General features: G+C 54.6%; 5 protein-coding genes, 2 long non-coding RNA genes and 2 other non-coding genes across 15 annotated transcripts in view; 5 read left to right on the top strand and 4 right to left on the bottom strand.

Annotated features, from left to right (window-relative positions):
* Positions 1–4,395, top strand: part of EIF4A1 (eukaryotic translation initiation factor 4A1) — a 6,639-nt gene extending 2,244 nt beyond the window's left edge. Inside the window, exons 4-11 of the mRNA XM_033184732.1 lie at positions 175–314; positions 1,924–2,092; positions 2,457–2,566; positions 2,753–2,896; positions 2,978–3,115; positions 3,225–3,314; positions 3,563–3,642; positions 3,739–4,395. Of these exons, the coding sequence (XP_033040623.1) occupies positions 175–314; positions 1,924–2,092; positions 2,457–2,566; positions 2,753–2,896; positions 2,978–3,115; positions 3,225–3,314; positions 3,563–3,642; positions 3,739–3,883 (1,016 nt within the window). The 3' untranslated portion in view covers positions 3,884–4,395. The remainder of the gene's footprint in view (positions 1–174; positions 315–1,923; positions 2,093–2,456; positions 2,567–2,752; positions 2,897–2,977; positions 3,116–3,224; positions 3,315–3,562; positions 3,643–3,738) is intronic.
* Positions 1–6,883, bottom strand: part of LOC117067774 — a 10,141-nt gene extending 3,258 nt beyond the window's left edge. Inside the window, exon 1 of the long non-coding RNA XR_004430845.1 lies at positions 6,760–6,883. This is a non-coding gene — a long non-coding RNA (uncharacterized LOC117067774). The remainder of the gene's footprint in view (positions 1–6,759) is intronic.
* On the top strand, positions 2,210–2,352 carry LOC117068135. Its single transcript, XR_004430991.1, has one exon. It is a non-coding gene; the product is annotated as a small nucleolar RNA SNORD10 (small nucleolar RNA).
* On the top strand, positions 3,353–3,492 carry LOC117068087. Its single transcript, XR_004430954.1, has one exon. It is a non-coding gene; the product is annotated as a small nucleolar RNA SNORA67 (small nucleolar RNA).
* Positions 4,872–7,508, top strand: CD68 (CD68 molecule). Its single transcript, XM_033184733.1, has 6 exons — positions 4,872–5,125; positions 5,210–5,727; positions 5,865–5,984; positions 6,108–6,180; positions 6,293–6,463; positions 6,780–7,508. The coding sequence occupies exons 1-6, from the start codon at positions 5,077–5,079 to the stop codon at positions 6,911–6,913; spliced, it is 1,065 nt and encodes a 354-aa protein (XP_033040624.1). The 5' UTR covers positions 4,872–5,076; the 3' UTR covers positions 6,914–7,508.
* Positions 7,380–8,927, bottom strand: LOC117067772. Its single transcript, XR_004430843.1, has 2 exons — positions 8,838–8,927; positions 7,380–7,560 (listed from the first exon to the last, which is right to left on the bottom strand). It is a non-coding gene; the product is annotated as an uncharacterized LOC117067772 (long non-coding RNA).
* On the bottom strand, positions 7,567–8,697 carry LOC117067769. Its single transcript, XM_033184750.1, is given in 4 exon segments — positions 7,567–7,928; positions 8,271–8,309; positions 8,312–8,562; positions 8,564–8,697. Coding segments are annotated over 4 exon segments (723 nt in total). The 5' UTR covers positions 8,674–8,697; the 3' UTR covers positions 7,567–7,605.
* MPDU1 (mannose-P-dolichol utilization defect 1) lies at positions 8,270–13,578 on the top strand. 7 transcript variants are annotated; one of them, XM_033184739.1, is made up of 7 exons: positions 8,270–9,339; positions 11,109–11,174; positions 11,323–11,455; positions 12,084–12,169; positions 12,291–12,409; positions 12,552–12,662; positions 12,817–13,578. In XM_033184739.1, the coding sequence occupies exons 1-7, from the start codon at positions 9,237–9,239 to the stop codon at positions 12,940–12,942; spliced, it is 744 nt and encodes a 247-aa protein (XP_033040630.1). In that variant the 5' UTR covers positions 8,270–9,236; the 3' UTR covers positions 12,943–13,578. The 7 variants fall into 7 exon arrangements, with proteins under 7 accessions (XP_033040630.1, XP_033040627.1, XP_033040625.1 ...); XM_033184740.1 differs by lacking the exon at positions 12,291–12,409 and adding an exon at positions 9,745–9,877 and having other exon boundaries at positions 9,208–9,339; positions 11,328–11,455; positions 12,817–13,577; XM_033184738.1 differs by lacking the exon at positions 12,291–12,409 and adding an exon at positions 9,814–9,877 and having other exon boundaries at positions 9,212–9,339; positions 11,328–11,455; positions 12,817–13,577.
* Positions 13,550–15,792, bottom strand: SOX15 (SRY-box transcription factor 15). Its single transcript, XM_033184751.1, has 2 exons — positions 14,528–15,792; positions 13,550–13,919 (listed from the first exon to the last, which is right to left on the bottom strand). The coding sequence occupies exons 1-2, from the start codon at positions 15,061–15,063 to the stop codon at positions 13,751–13,753; spliced, it is 705 nt and encodes a 234-aa protein (XP_033040642.1). The 5' UTR covers positions 15,064–15,792; the 3' UTR covers positions 13,550–13,750.

Here is a 15,792-nt window from a genome sequence, read left to right as displayed (position 1 = left end):
AATAACTGGTCCTTGTTTCTATCTGGTTCTCATTGTGTAACTGTGTTGACTGGTAAGGTAGTTTGTGAGCCATGAAATGCTTGGTTCATTGGTTGTTTATTGGTCTCGTTCACTTACGACTTGAATATCCCAAAGTGTATACTCCTTACCACATTTAACTCCTAATTTGTTTAGGTTATGATGTGATCGCTCAAGCCCAATCTGGGACTGGGAAAACGGCCACATTTGCCATATCGATTCTGCAGCAGATCGAATTAGATCTAAAAGCCACCCAGGCCTTGGTCCTGGCACCCACTCGAGAATTGGCTCAGCAGGTAAGAGTGGTTTCTGTTTCCTTCCTAAGGGCTGATTTAGGGATGATGGGCATAATCCAAGGACCAGAGAAGTGTTCTGTGATCACCACCTTGGGAGGAAGAGAGATGGGTGCCCTAACACTCTCAAGACCTGCTGGGTTAATTAGAAGCTATTTCTTACCCAAATGTAACCATCACTTCCTCCACCCATTTCCTGAGTCAAATGGGAAGGCTCTTGGGTCAAGCCTGGCTGGCTGGGCAAGTTTTGGTGGCTGTGTTCTGAATAAGCACCATCACCATGGGCTAAGAGACACCTCAGTGGTGGGGGTGCTCTTATGGTAGTCTGAGCAGATGGACAGTGGACAGTTTTGTTGTTTTTTTTGTTTGGTTTTTTTTTTTTGGGAGACAGGCTGGAGTGCAGTGGCCTATCTCAGCTTACTGCAAGCTCCACCTCCCGGGTTCACGCCTTTCTCCCGCTCTCAGCCTCCCAAGTAGCTGGGACTACAGGTGTCTGCCACCACGCCCAGCTAATTTTTTTGTATCTTTTAGTAGAGATGGGGTTTCACCATGTTAGCCAGGATGGTCTCGGTCTCCTGACCTCATGATCCACCCGCCTCGGCCTCCCAAAGTGCTGGGATTACAGGCTTGAGCCACCGCGCCCGGCCAGACAGTCCTTTTTTCACCCTGGCTTAATACCTAGAGCTGTTTCATGCCTGGGGCACACACAGTTATAATGCTGGACTTACTCTGGGTCATGCTGCGACACTCATCTCAACTAGAGTATTGAGGCTCAGAACATGTTTTTAAATGTTCTGTGGCAGGTGCAGTGATTATTCTGGGTGTGGATAATGTAAGAAGTTACAGCAGAGCTCCATTCTAAGGCACGTGGCTCTCAGTTTTCTCAGAGTGAACATGGCTCGTAGCTTTGGTCCTGTGGTAGGAGTACAATAGAACATGGATATGTATCACCTGTTCTATAAAACTGGTTGCTGGCCGGGCGCGGTGGCTCACTCATGTAATCCCAACACTTTGGGAGGCCGAGGCAGGCAGATCACTTGAGATCAGGAGTTGGAGACCAGCCTGGCCAACACAGTGAAACCCCATCTCTACTAGAAATATAAAAACTAGCCGGGCGTAGTGGCATGTGCCTGTTATCCCAGCTACTTGGGGGAGGCTCAGGCAGGAGAATTTAACCCAGGAGGTGGAGGTTGCAGTGAGCCGAGATTGTGCCATTTGCACTCCAGTCTGGGTGACGAGCAAAGCTCTGTTTCAAAACAAAACAAAACAAAACTGGTTGCTGCATGACGAGGCAGTTGGTCAAATTAGCTTTCAGAAAGTTACGGGTTCTAAATATCTAGAGTAAGAAACTGAATTAATTATCTGAGCGGCCTTACTGTGAATCACTGTACACTCAGGAACCAGACTGAGTTGAAATCCTGTCTTTGCCACCTATTGACAGCACGATCTTAAGTGGATTTTAGCCTCTGCCTGTTTCTCAGCTGAATGTGAGTGTAATAATAGTGCATGCCCCAAAGTTGTTGGTTAGGAATAAATACATGAAAAACATTTAAGAATGGTGCCTGGCACAGCTGTAGCTAATATGTGAGCACCTATCTTTCTCTGTGCTCAGATACAGAAGGTGGTCATGGCACTAGGAGACTACATGGGTGCCTCCTGTCATGCCTGTATTGGGGGCACCAACGTGCGTGCTGAGGTGCAGAAACTGCAGATGGAAGCCCCCCACATAATCGTGGGGACCCCTGGCCGAGTGTTTGATATGCTTAACCGGAGATACCTGTGTGAGTAATTCAGTTCTCCAGTTCCCTGGGTCACTTCGCTCTTGTGCATGCTTTCCAGTCTTTCAGCGTAAGCCAAAGTCATTCCCACGGATGCTGGTTTCCCTCTGGGGAAGAGCTGCTCTGTGATGGAGCCCATGCGTGTCATCTGAGCCTCTGGCTTCCCTGCCAGTGCAGCCCAGGCAGTGTCCTACTTCCCAGGGCTGTTTTCTGGCTTGGCGGGAACGTCCTGGGCAAAGGATCAGTCTTTGTACTCTGAGAGCAGACTACTCGGCCCCTCTCTGTTTTTTATCAGCAAAGTTGGATATATCTCTCCTACATTTCCCTGATTATATGCTATATATTGGTTTTTTTTTTTCTTCTCTAGCTCCCAAATACATCAAGATGTTTGTACTGGACGAAGCTGACGAAATGTTAAGCCGTGGATTCAAGGACCAGATCTACGACATATTCCAAAAGCTCAACAGCAACACCCAGGTGAGGGCGGCCTTGCTCGAATCGCTAATGATTCTGGAAGAAAAATATCAAGTGCCAGGGGAACCAAACTCTGGATGCTTGTCTTGAGCCTTTTTATGCATCCACTTCAGTTTTAGGTGTGGCTAGGGAAGGGAGCAGGCCTTGGGAAGGATCCACCGCTCTAAGGCTGGCCTTTTTTTCCACTAGGTAGTTTTGCTGTCAGCTACAATGCCTTCTGATGTGCTTGAGGTGACCAAGAAGTTCATGAGGGACCCCATTCGGATTCTTGTCAAGAAGGAAGAGTTGACCCTGGAGGGTATCCGCCAATTTTACATCAACGTGGAACGAGAGGTGGGGCCCAGTGCAGGAGGCGGGCCTGGCAGTGAGTTGTTGGGTATAGCCCCTGACTGATTTTTGTCCCCTCACCTGCAGGAGTGGAAGCTGGACACATTATGTGACTTGTATGAAACCCTGACCATCACCCAGGCAGTCATCTTCATCAACACCCGGAGGAAGGTGGACTGGCTCACCGAGAAGATGCATGCTCGAGATTTCACTGTCTCTGCCATGGTGTGTTTGCCCACTGCCAGCCCCTTGTGGGTCTGCTGGTCAGAAGTGTCCTACTAGAAGCCAGGGTTCCCAGAACCCATGTGCCTACCTGGTTTGTTTTCTCTTCTAGCATGGAGATATGGACCAAAAGGAACGAGATGTGATCATGAGGGAGTTTCGTTCTGGCTCTAGCAGAGTTTTGATTACCACTGACCTGCTGGTGAGTAGAGGGAACTGACAGGAAAGGCAGAAGGGAGGATCCAAGGTGATTCCCTCTCCAAGGGGACATCCAGTGCCCCTCTCAGGAAAGTAGCAGCTTGGAATAGAACCTGGCATGCCTAAGGTCTTTGGGGAACAGGGATGCTTGTTTCTTCTGCCTGCCTTGGCTGCCTACATGGATGCCTTAAGTGTCTCTTCGGGATAGGGTTCTTTCATGCACATGCTGAAGAGTTGTCTTTCTTGACGTAGGCCAGAGGCATTGACGTGCAGCAGGTTTCTTTAGTCATCAACTATGACCTTCCCACCAACAGGGAAAACTATATCCACAGGTAAGCATAGATCTGGAACACTCCTCCACCCCCTCACGCCTGGCCCTCCCTGGGCTAAAGCTCCTGATGTTCCTCATCCCTTTCCTTGTTTTCCAGAATCGGTCGAGGTGGACGGTTTGGCCGTAAAGGTGTGGCTATTAACATGGTGACAGAAGAAGACAAGAGGACTCTTCGAGACATCGAGACCTTCTATAACACCTCCATTGAGGAAATGCCCCTCAATGTTGCTGACCTCATCTGAGGGGTTGGCCTGCCACCCAGCCCCAGCCAGGGCTCAATCTCTGGGGGCTGAGGAGCAGCAGGAGGGGGGAGGGAAGGGAGCCAAGGGATGGACATCTTGTCATTTTTTTTTCTTTGAATAAATGTCACTTTTTGAGGCAAAAGAAGGAACCGTGAACATTTTAGACACCCTTTTCTTTGGGGTAGGCTCTTGCCCCAGGCGCCGGCTCTTCTCCCAAAAAAACACTAATCCATTTCCCTAACCTAGTAACCTCCAGATCCCAGAGGCTCTCCTCACCTCAGCTGAGCTCCTTTGAAAGTGATTCAGGGGACTATGTCACTCAGCCTCATTTGCTGGACCAAATCTGGAGGGAGAACCCCTAAAACCCCTGAGTGAGGTTGCCCAGGGGGTTGTCCCCAGGTGGGGGGAAGCAGGGGAGAGAAAATGGTAGCCATTTTTACATTGTTTTGTATAGTATTTATTGATTCAGGAAACAAACACAAAATTCTGAATAAAATGACTTGGAAACTGCCTGTTTGGGCTTCTCATTTCTTACCTCCCCTTCCCTCTCCCACCTGCTACTGGGTGCATCTCTGCTCCCCCCTTCGCCAGCAGATAGTTACCTTTGGGCTGTGTTGCTTTCTTGTCACCATCTAAAGAGTTCCCAGACACTGGAAAGCCATATTCTCAGCTCAGAACGGTGATGCTGACTGGAGTGCTGCCCCTCTGTAAAGGGCTGGGTGTGGATGATCACAAGCCCCTCACGTGCCTCAGCCAAGAGGAAGTAACGGGTCAGCCCCGAGGTCCAGGGGAAAGGGGAGTGGAGACACTGATTTCCCCACCACTGAGGGAGGGGCCTGGGTCTCAGCTGTTCCCATAGCCACCTGCCACAACTGCCAAGCAAGTTTTGCTGAGTTTGACACATGGATCCCTATGGATCAACTGCCCTAGGACTCCCTATCCTGTACCCTTGTGACCCTGTTGACTCTACCCTGATAAAGCAGGGGCCAACAGTGCCCTACCTTAATTACAAAAACTAATGACTAAGAGAGAGGTGGCTAGAGATGAGGCCCCTGAGTCAGGCTGTGGGTGGGATCATCTCCAGTACAGGAAGTGAGACTTTCATTTCCTCCTTTCCAAGAGAGGGCTGAGGGAGTAGAGCTGAGCAACTGGTGCAGACAGCCTAGCTGGACTTGGGGTGAGGTAGTTCAGCCATGAGGCTGGCCGTGCTTTTCTCGGGGGCTCTGCTGGGGCTACTCGCAGGTAAGGAGAAAGGAGGCTGAGGGGAGGGGGCCCCTGGGAGGGAGCCTGCCCCTGGGTGGCTAACCATCTCCTCTCTGCCAAAAGCCCAGGGGACAGGGAATGACTGTCCTCACAAAAAATCGGCCACTCTGCTGCCATCCTTCACGGTGACACCCACGGCTACGGAGAGCACTGGAACAACCAGCCACAGGACTACCAAGAGCCACAAAACCACCACTCACAGGACAACCACCACAGGCACCACCAGCCACGGACCCACGACTGCCACGCACAACCCCACCACCACCAGCCACAGAAACGCCACGGTTCATCCAACAAGCAACAGCACTGCCACCAGCCAGGGACCCTCAACTGCCACTCACAAGCCTGCCACCACTAGTCATGGAAATGCCACGGTTCATCCAACAAGCAACAGCACTGCCACCAGCCCAGGACTCACCAGTTCTGCCCACCCGCGACCACCTCCGCCCTCTCCGAGTCCTAGCCCGGCCTCCAAGGAGACCATTGGAGACTACACGTGGACCAATGGTTCCCAGCCCTGTGTCCACCTCCAAGCCCAGATTCAGATTCGAGTCATGTACACAACCCAGGCTGGAGGAGAGGTAAAGCTGAAAATGGGTATGACAGGGGAGGGAGGCAGGACTGGCTATAGGCTCAGAGGGAAGAAGGAAGACGGGACGGGGAACCTTGGCTGACATCGCATGCAATCTTGTGACCTTCTGATCTTTAACTTCCACAGGCCTGGGGCATCTCTGTACTGAACCCCAACAAAACCAAGGTCCAGGGGAGCTGTAAGGGTGCCCATCCCCACCTGCTTCTCTCATTCCCCTATGGACACCTCAGCTTTGGATTCATGCAGGTATAGCCATGACCTCAGTCTTACCCCTCACGCAGCCTCCTGGCGCCCCACCCCTCCCAATCCCGCACCCTACTCCTTCCTCTGTGAAGAGGGATGCCACCTGCTTTCCTGTTCGCCCCACAGGACCTCCAGCAGAGGGTTGTCTACCTGAGCTACATGGCAGTGGAGTACAACGTGTCTTTCCCCCACGCAGCACGTAAGTAACCTCCTTCCCTTTCTCATTGCTACCACTAGACACCAGGGTTCCTGAAAGGACTAAGCTGGGGCCAGGGAGGCGGATAGGATCTAACCCTTCCTCACTCCTCCAGAGTGGACATTCTCGGCTCAGAATGCATCCCTTCGAGATCTCCAAGCACCCCTGGGCCAGAGCTTCAGTTGCAGCAACTCGAGCATCATTCTTTCACCAGCTGTCCACCTCGACCTGCTCTCCCTGAGGCTCCAGGCTGCTCAGCTGCCCCACACAGGGGTCTTTGGGCAAAGTAAGACCTACCTACTCCTTCCCTCCTAGAATCCTCCCACTGCACTGAAAACCCCTTCCCTAGGCCCACAAGCCACTCATCTGTCTTCTTAACCCCCCAAATCTCCTCCCTCTCCCAGCTTGTCGTGGCTATAGGGCAGCTGTCCTCCCATCCTCTAAAAGACTCTGCCAGTTTCCCCCTTTTGTCACTGCTGAGTCACTGCAGTGGTGAGCTCCTCACCAATCTCCTACTCCCTAGCATCCCCCCATTCCCTCCTCCCACCTTTATCCCAACCACCATGTCACTGTAATACCTACCTGCCCTATCCTTCCGCCAGGTTTCTCCTGCCCCAGTGACCGGTCCATCTTGCTGCCTCTCATCATCGGCCTGATCCTTCTCGGCCTCCTTGCCCTGGTGCTTATTGCCTTCTGCATCGTCCGGAGACGCCCATCCGCCTACCAGGCCCTCTGAGCATCTGCTTCAAACCCCAGGGCACTGAGGGGGTTGGGGTGTGGTGGGGGGTCCCTTATTTCCTTGACATGCAACTGTCTCAAAGTTACTTTCCTTCCCTTTCTTGAAGGACTAAAATAGAGCCGGGCACGATGGCTCATGCCTGTAATCCCAGCACTTTGGGAGGCTGAGGCAGACGGATCACTGGAGGTCAGGAGTTTAGAGACTAGCCTGGCCAACATGGTGAAACCCTGTCTCTACTAAAAACACAAAAAATTTAGCCGGGTGTGGTGGCATAATCCCAGCTGGCCTGTAATTCCAGCTACTTGGGAGGCTGAGGCAGAGTTGCCTGAACCCAGGAGGTGGAGGTTGCAGTGAGCTGACATCGCGCCACTGAGCCAAGATCGCACCACTGCACTCCAGACTGGGCGACAGAGCCAGACTATCTCAAATAAATAAATAAATAAATAAGAGATAATGCAGTCGGCAGGAGGGAGGGGAGTTTTTTAAATGTGACAAACTGTCCCCCCAGCAGGAGAGTAGCAAAATATATGCATATCATTGACTTGGGGTTTTCCTTGTCCTGCCAGGATTAAAAGCTATGAGTTTCTTGTCACACGCCTTTTTGTGCTTTCCATGGCTGGGTCTCAGGGAGCTGGAAGCAGCTGCTGAGGAGGGATGAAAATGTCAATGTGTGACGATGCCTCATGGGTTTACTCCCCAAAGCCTGGCACAGCTGGTGTTGGGTCTGCCGTGCCTCCCTTCCTTCCTCCTCTTGGGGCCACTGGCTGCTCCAGTACCCCATCCCTGGCAAGCCGGTAGAGCCATTCACCCCCGCAGCCTTTTTCCTGACCCTGGTACAGTTTCAGATGCAGCAGACAGACAAAGCGATGAGTGGGAGGCTGTGGAATTTCATTCCCAAAGGCAGCGCCAGTGGCTCCTGAGCAATGAGAATGTCCTGTCCTGTCCACCGTATTCAGGGCCAGCAGAAGAGCCCGATTAAACCCTCGCAGCACCTGGGATGCTCCTAGCCCACCTGCAAGGGGTTGAATCAAGCAGGAGCAGTAGGTACTCTGACCTCCACTGGGGGCTCCCGGGAACAGCATGCCCCTTAGACAGGGCCACCCGCCAAACCTAACTTCATGCCCCCAGTATTTGAGGTGAGGAGTGTCACTCTCAGGACAGCCAAGGTCCAGATTCTAGAAAGGGCCTCCCAGATGGCCACAGCCTGCACTACAAGTGAGCGCCAGTCCCACCCGTTACAGTAGGCTGTGGCACAATCCCTGGGAGCCAGGATGAGCAGCACCCCCCAGGCGTACGAGCCCCAGGAGGCTTCCGGCCTCCAAAGCCAGAGACTTCCCCACAAGGGCAGCCCCACGTCTGCCTGCAGACATCCGTGTGACCTTGCAGACTTCGGAGGGGGCCGCCAAAGGGCTGATCCACAGCGCAATGATGCACGGGTGGGCACCGTGGGTTGGCATCCCGGCGCTGGGTAACGAAGCACAAAGCCCCCACCAGGTAGTCCAAGGTGCCCTTTCCCAAGCGGAGCTGCAGGGTCCACTCGGCCTCGCCGAAGTCTCTGCCCAGCACGTGGTGCGCCCTCGGGCCAGCGGGGAGGGGGAGAACCCCGGGGCTGCATCGCCAGGCCTCGGCTTCCCGGAGACGGCCAGCTCTGTGCCCCACGGGTGATTCAAGGGTTGCCCTTCCCTGCCCTGGGCTCGCCTCCCCCACCTCCTCCTCTGCTTCACTGTCCCGGGCCCAGCAGTTGCCGGCGCACTCATACTCCGAGGCCTGAACCAACCGGAGGCAAGGCAAGCACGGGGCCCTGCGCGCAACGCGGACCCAAAAAGGCCTGCCCGGTGCAGACTCTCCTGCTCCCACCGGCGCCCTTCCCTCTAGAAACGTCGAGAGAACTGGAGCTAGTGGCGCCCCCACCCAACGCCACCTCGGAGACTAGGGCTCCTTCTCTCTCAACTTCGAACAATACAGAGTGTGCTACGAGAAGACAAGATGGCGCCCAGCAAGAGGAGCGAAGAAAGGCAGGGGTGTAAATCTGACTTCCAAACTGGAAGCGTCAACAAAGGCGTGGGAGATCTAACTGCGCAGGCGTGCAGCTTCAGCACGCTTTAGAATTCCAACTGCCGAGCGCGTCCAAAACGTGGTCCCTGACTGAGACTTACTTTACGCCACTAGAGCGGGGGTGCGTAGCGTCAGAAAGAACGGGGAGCAGGGGGCGGGCCAGCTTCGCCGCGGGAAAAGAACGGGAGGCGGAGTGTCCGCAGCGCGCACGCGCAACGAAAGTCAATGGCGGTCTGGAGAGACTGGCGGAAGCTAGCTTTGCAATATGGCGGCCGAGGCGGACGGACCGCTTAAACGGCTGCTCGTGCCGATTCTTTTACCTGAGAAATGCTACGACCAACTTTTCGTTCAGTGGGACTTGCTTCACGGTGAGTTTTATTCAGCATCCAATCCAAGTCCTGCTAGAGTAACCGTGGACCCTTAGTCCAAGGCTTGATCGGCGACTAAGTGACGGCAGTCACTGCCTCCACGCCGAGCTGAGCGGAAGTCACTTCTGAGAGGGGCGGAAGTGTCTCGGGCCCCTTAGAGGGAGAACGCCATATTTGTGCCAGTGGGGAAGTGACCGGGTGGAATTACTTCTTTGTGAGGTTTGTGCTTTAGCGACAATGAAAGACGAAAAGACTCAACTTTTATAAAACAAAATAAAAGTCAAGTCAAATCATGCCAACCTTTATTAGATCGCTAGCAGGGTTAAGCTTAATCTAAAGCCCCTGATGAATTGGGCCTTCATTGCACCCCCAAAGGCTCCGCCACCCTGATTGCTTTCTTTCCAGCCTCCAGGTTTGCTCATAGTCTGATTTCGGAATAATTTGCCTCCCTTCCTTTTTCTGATTGCGAGACAGCTCCACAACAAGGCCCACCGTCAGACCATTTGGGAAGCGTCAGTCTGCCCCTGTCAAGTTCATGGTACCTTTCTTGAACTCGTGGGGCACTTTGTTTTAGCCGCATTCATGACCCGTGAGAGTCTGACTCCCACTGGACCAAGCTCCTTGAGGGGAAGGCTTCAAGGCTAGAGAAGTGGTAGATGGCCAGGGCATAAAAGCAAGTCCTGAAAGGGTAAGATTTAGTCCCTGAGTAGGGGCCAGGGACAGTCAGAGTGTTCAAGAAAGAGTGGTATGGGGCGGGCACGGTGGCTCACGCCTGTAATCCCAGCACTTTGGGAGGCCGAGGCGGGTGGATCACCTGAGGTCAGGCGTTTGAGACCAGCCTGGCCAACAGGGTGAAACCCCGTCTCTACTAAAAATACAAAAAATTAGCTGGGCATTGTGGCAGGCGCCTGTAATCCCAGCTATTTGGGAGGCTGAGGCAGGAGAATCTCTTGAACCCAGGAGGCAGAGGTTACAGTGAGCCGAGATCGTGCCATTGCACTCCAGCCTGGGCAACAAGAGTGAAACTCCGTCTCAAAATTTAAAAAAAAAAAAAAGTATTAATACTTGTCTTTGGTGAGAGAAGACATGTGAAATGGGGCACCCATTGGCCCAGAGAAGGGAGATAAAGGATTAAAAAACTCCTGGGCATTTCTCAGCTTATACGGGGAAGCAATGGAGAGCAGTGGAGGTCAAGCCAAGTTTGGATGTTAATTTATAGGGAAGGGAAGATTGGATGTGGCAGGTGGTAGGCATTGCAGAAAAGCTGTTTTGGAAAGTAATAGTCTGGGGCCCAGTGCGCAGTAGCTCGAGCCTATAATCCCAGCACTTTAGGAGGCTGAGGCAGGTGGATCATCTGAGGTCAGGAGTTCGAGACCAGCCTGGCCAACATGGTGAAACCCCGTCTCTACTAAAAATACAAAAATTAGCCAGGCATGGTGGTGTGCACCTGTAATCCTAGCTACTTGGGAGGCTGAGACAAGATAATTGCTTGAACCTGAGAGGCAGAGGCTGCAGTGGCCTGAGATTGGGCCACTGCACTCCAGCCTGGGTGACAGAGCAAGACTGTCTTAAAAAAAAAAAAAGAAAAGGTATAGTGGTCTGGAGCAGGAAAGACCAGGCCTTTTTCGCTGCCCTCCGTCCCTCCTCCCCACAAGACAATGCAAGACCGTGGTGTGGGTAAGAGGGGTTGGGGAGAGCCCACAGGAGCTTCAAGCCCTGGCCTCGGTTTCAGACATCTCCTGTCTGCTTACCCTTTTTTCTCTCCTCAGTCCCCTGCCTCAAGATTCTCCTCAGCAAAGGCCTGGGGCTGGGCATTGTGGCTGGCTCACTTCTCGGTATGTCTCTTATCTTTCTTTCCTGCTGTTGGGTTGAGGTGGAGGTTCTGAGAGGCCGTCAACTGTGTGGGCGTTCATTCTGTAGCTGTTGTGTTGCATCCCAAAGAATGGAGACTCCTCAGTCCTACTTTTCTCATCTTTCCCCTAGTAAAGCTGCCCCAGGTGTTTAAAATCCTGGGAGCCAAGAGTGCCGAAGGATTGAGTCTCCAGTCTGTAATGCTGGAGCTAGTGGCATTGACTGGGACCATGGTCTACAGCATCACTAACAACTTCCCATTCAGGTGAGGGGCCCACCCTTCCTCCCCAAGGGTAATACCCACAACTCTAATGGGGATTAAGGTGAGGGAGGTTACAGGGCAGGAAAGTGGCCAGGCTGAGTGGCTCGTGCCTTTAACCCCAGCACTTTGGGAGGCCAAGGTGGGTGGATCACCTGAGGTCAGGAGTTCAAAACTAGCCTGGCCAACATGGTGAAACCCTGTCTCTACTAAAAATACAAAATTAGTCGGGTGTGGTGGTGGGCACCTGTAATGCCAGCTACTTGGGAGGCTGAGGCAGGAGAATCACTTGAACCTGGGAGACAGAGGTTGCCGTGAGCTGAGATTGTGCCACTGTACTCCAGCCTGTGCAAGAAGATCTGGAGTTTTTTTTTTGAAACTCTGTCTCAAAAAAAAGGGATGAGGGGCCAGGAAAGTTTTAAGCCTTTTTAGAAACCTAATCGTCACCAGTGGAGGTGACCTTGAGAAGGGGTGAGCATCCTAAGAATGGCCACGATTGAGAATGAGCCAATCCCGTGTGGAGGCTGTAGAGAAGTGTGATCAGAGCATGGTGTCCCTGGATGGATGGGCCATGGAGGCTTTCCCTGCCTCTTTCTAGGCCCGCCTTTCTTCCTCCCAACTCTTGACTCTGCAGCTCTTGGGGTGAAGCCTTATTCTTGATGCTCCAGACGATCACCATCTGCTTCCTGGTCATGCACTACAGAGGACAGACTGTGAAAGGTGCTGGGGACTTCCCTAAGAGCGGGCTGTCTGGTTCCTGGGAACCCTGCTGGGAACTCAGGCCTGGGAAAGCCACATGATGTTGGGAGATTGACAAGGACTCCTGTCTCCCCACCCCTAGGTGTCGCTTTCCTCGCTTGCTACGGCCTGGTCCTGCTGGTGCTTCTCTCACCTCTGACGCCCTTGACTGTAGTCACCCTGCTCCAGGCCTCCAATGTGCCTGCTGTGGTGGTGGGGAGGGTGGGTACCAGGAGCAAGGGACAAGATGTTGGGGGGCAGGGTGGAGGGGAAGAGTGGAAGGTCCACGTGTGGGGGTGTTGGACTTGGGGGAGTATGGGAGGAGCTCAGGTGACAGAGCCAAAGGTCTCAACTCCTCCCCTAGCTTCTCCAGGCAGCCACCAATTACCACAATGGGCACACAGGCCAGCTCTCAGCCATCACAGTCTTCCTGCTGTTTGGGGGCTCCCTGGCCCGAATCTTCACTTCCATTCAGGTGGGTGCAACATCTTCCTTCTAGAAGGCACTAAAACCTCATATTTCTTCTCCCAGCTAAGGGCCAAAGCTGTCCTGTCAGGATCCTTTGTCCGTAAGGGAAGCTTTCTTGAGCTAAGCTGAAGGGTAACACTGGCTTTGTCTCTTGCAACCAGGAAACTGGAGATCCCCTGATGGCTGGGACCTTTGTGGTCTCCTCTCTCTGCAACGGCCTCATCGCCGCCCAGCTGCTCTTCTACTGGAATGCAAGGCCTCCCCACAAGCAGAAAAAGGCGGAGTAGAGCCAGCTACTGGAGTCATTCCGTTTCCACTCATTCACCCAACCTCAGGGTTCTCCCCATCTGAGCCAGCCTGCTGGTGTGACTTACTCATCCTCCATTCCTCTGCGTTTGCAGACTTTCTGAGCCAGGGTTGGCTTTAGTGGAAACAAATGGTTGATGGATCCAGATCCTTAGAAAAGGAGAGGATGGGGGTAGAGTCTCCTAAGCCAAAATTTTGACATTTGAGTGCTTTTCTAACTCAGTCATTCAGCCAAGCCTCCTCCTCTAGCAGCAATTTCCAGCTGTTTAACACTATCCTGGGTAAATATTTTACCCTGTCCTCCAGCCTCCCTGCTTCCCTTCTGGCCCTAGAAGATGGAGCCTGGAAGGCGGAGTGGAGGGGACTGGGGGACTGTGGCTCCCTCCCTCCCTCAGCCCGGCTGGGACTGTCTCCCAGACCCCAGTGCTGAGGTGGGGGAAGGGGACGGAGAATGACTCAGGCAGGGCTCCAGGGTGGGGTGAGGAGGTTCCTGCTCTGGCAGGTCTGGGCGGAAGGGAGTGGAAATGGGGCTGGTTCCTGCTGCAGTGAGGGGGGAATAGATGGGACAATAAAGACTGGAGACTCAGCTGAATAATACAAAACTGTGTTTAATACTACCAAAAATATAACTGTATGTTGTGCGGCTCTCCCTGGCTTTCGTGGGAGGACTGCAGGCGGCGTCTGAACTGCAGTCCAACATGAGAAAGGGTTGACAGCCTGGGGTAGGGGATGCTGCTGGATTAAAAAAGGAGGATGAGGCACGTCGGGTGAGGTCTGAGTCCATGAGAGTTAGAGGTGGGTTAGGGGCATGGGGGCACTAGAAAGGGGAGGACTGTATGCAGTGGGAGAGCCAGGGGGCAGGTAGTGGGTATAGGGGGGCAGCAGCTCCCCCTGAAGCCTAGGGTCACTCTGAGGGAGGGAGCACGATGAGGGGGCCTCCAGTTTGCAGTGGGAAGAGCTGCAGAGAGAAACAAGAGGTTAGAGGGCACTTCCCTGGGTTGGAGATGAGTCTGACCAATTCTGGGCAGACAGGGTAGAGCTTGCCACCCACCCAGCCCTGGCTACCCAGCCCGCTGAGCGCAGCAGGCATGGAAGCCGACCCGTGGATAGAGAGCCCGGGGCCCTGTTGGGGCACGCTCGGGAGCGGGCGGGCTTGCGTGCTGCACGGCTGTTTTCCTCTTGGGGCTGGGGAGTCAGGCCAGGAAGGGGCAGAATGGGCTTGGCCTCTCCTTGCCCTGGGGGCTGGGAGAGGAAGCTGGGTCACACACAGGCCAGAAGCAGCGGGGAAACAGGGCATCTAACTAGGACACAATCGCATCCTGGGGTCCGTCACCGGGCCCTGCAGGGCCACCAACTTCAGACTGAGATGGAAACGCCCTCTGGGAGAACCCTGACCCGCCCCACCCTACACAGGCCCCGGAGGTACTGGGGCCTGTGCCCGCCACACCTTGGCCGAGAGTGGCCTCTGCTTGGGTGGGCTCCCGTCCTCCGGCATCCGCCCCCACCAAGGCTCCAGGAGAGGGGTGCATGGGCCCTCCGTCTTCAGCCCGCTTCCCAGGGACTCACCCATAGCTGCCGGGCAGGTAGGCTGTCGAGTAGTTGGGGGGTCTGTACCCAAAGCCTCTGCTAGGTTGGGTGGTCGCGTACCCCGGCCCCCAGATCGCGCCGCCGCCGCCGGCCAGGCTACCTCTTCCCTGTCCGCAGCGGGAAGGTCCGGCGCCCGAGCTCTTGGCCTTGCGCCGAGGCCGGTACTTGTAGTCGGGGTAGTCGCGCAGGTGCCGGGCGCGGAGCCGCTTGGCCTCCTCCACGAAGGGCCGCTTCTCGTCCTCGTCCAGCAGCTTCCACTGCGCGCCCAGGCGCTTGGAGATCTCAGAGTTGTGCATCTTGGGGTTCTGCTGCGCCATCTGGCGGCGCTGAGCGGAGCTCCACACCATGAACGCGTTCATGGGCCGCTTCACCTTCTCCAGGGGCAGCGCCCCGGGGGCCGCGGGGCTCCCAGCGCCCTCCCGCTCCTGGGGTCCCGAAGATGAAGACGCAGAAGCCGTGGGGGCAGGAGGCGCCAGGCTCCAGGCCTGGTCCTGTGAGGAGGCCGGTAGCGCCATGGGTTGGGAGAAGCCTTAAGAGGGCCTCCTGAATGCCCTCCCCTCAACGTGAAGCGTCGATCCTGAAAATGGAGGGGTCTTCCCAGTCTGGAGTCGTTGCCGAGGAACTTGGGTCCTTAAAAAGTATATTTTATCCCCAAGCCCAGAGCTTAAACTAGAGCCTTTGCTTCCAACCAGTTCGGCACACTTTGGGGAGAGTCGAATGCAAAATCCGCTGTCTGATGCCCCGGCACTGAAAAGGTGCTGCTCTGAGGCCTACTGACTGGGGGGACCCCCCGGTCCCTCTCCCCGACCCGCAGCTGCGATCAGACCGACCTTCCGTGGAGGGGGTAAACCATAAACCGCTTGTGGTCTCCGGAGTTCCCGCAGCTGCCAGGCTCGGATGACCCAGAACTCTCCCACCTGGGCTCAGCGTTTGTGGCAGGCGGGCCAGCCCTGGGAACAGCTTTTAAAGACTGACTCCGCCCCTGGCCCTCCCAGAAGACTGCACCTCCTTAAGGGCGCCAACATCCGCTGCCCGTAGATAAACCCAGGTGTCCTGTTTGTCCCAGCCCCCAACACCCTCAGGGTGCCACGCCCCCCCCCACCCAAGACCTGATGTCAGGCCTTCCAGCCCGTTGCTGATTGCCTCCCCTCCCTGAGCACAGGCAATTTAAAGCCAATTCTTTCCACAATGGGATCAAGCACAGGCGGATCAAGTGCCCTCAGGGCCTGAGTTGTGCTGAGAGG

The sequence above is a fragment of the Trachypithecus francoisi genome, unplaced genomic scaffold (assembly GCF_009764315.1).
Source record: "Trachypithecus francoisi isolate TF-2019V2 unplaced genomic scaffold, Tfra_2.0 Lachesis_group20, whole genome shotgun sequence".
Classification (NCBI taxonomy): Eukaryota; Metazoa; Chordata; class Mammalia; order Primates; family Cercopithecidae; genus Trachypithecus; species Trachypithecus francoisi.
This window is presented reverse-complemented; position numbering and strand designations above follow the sequence as displayed.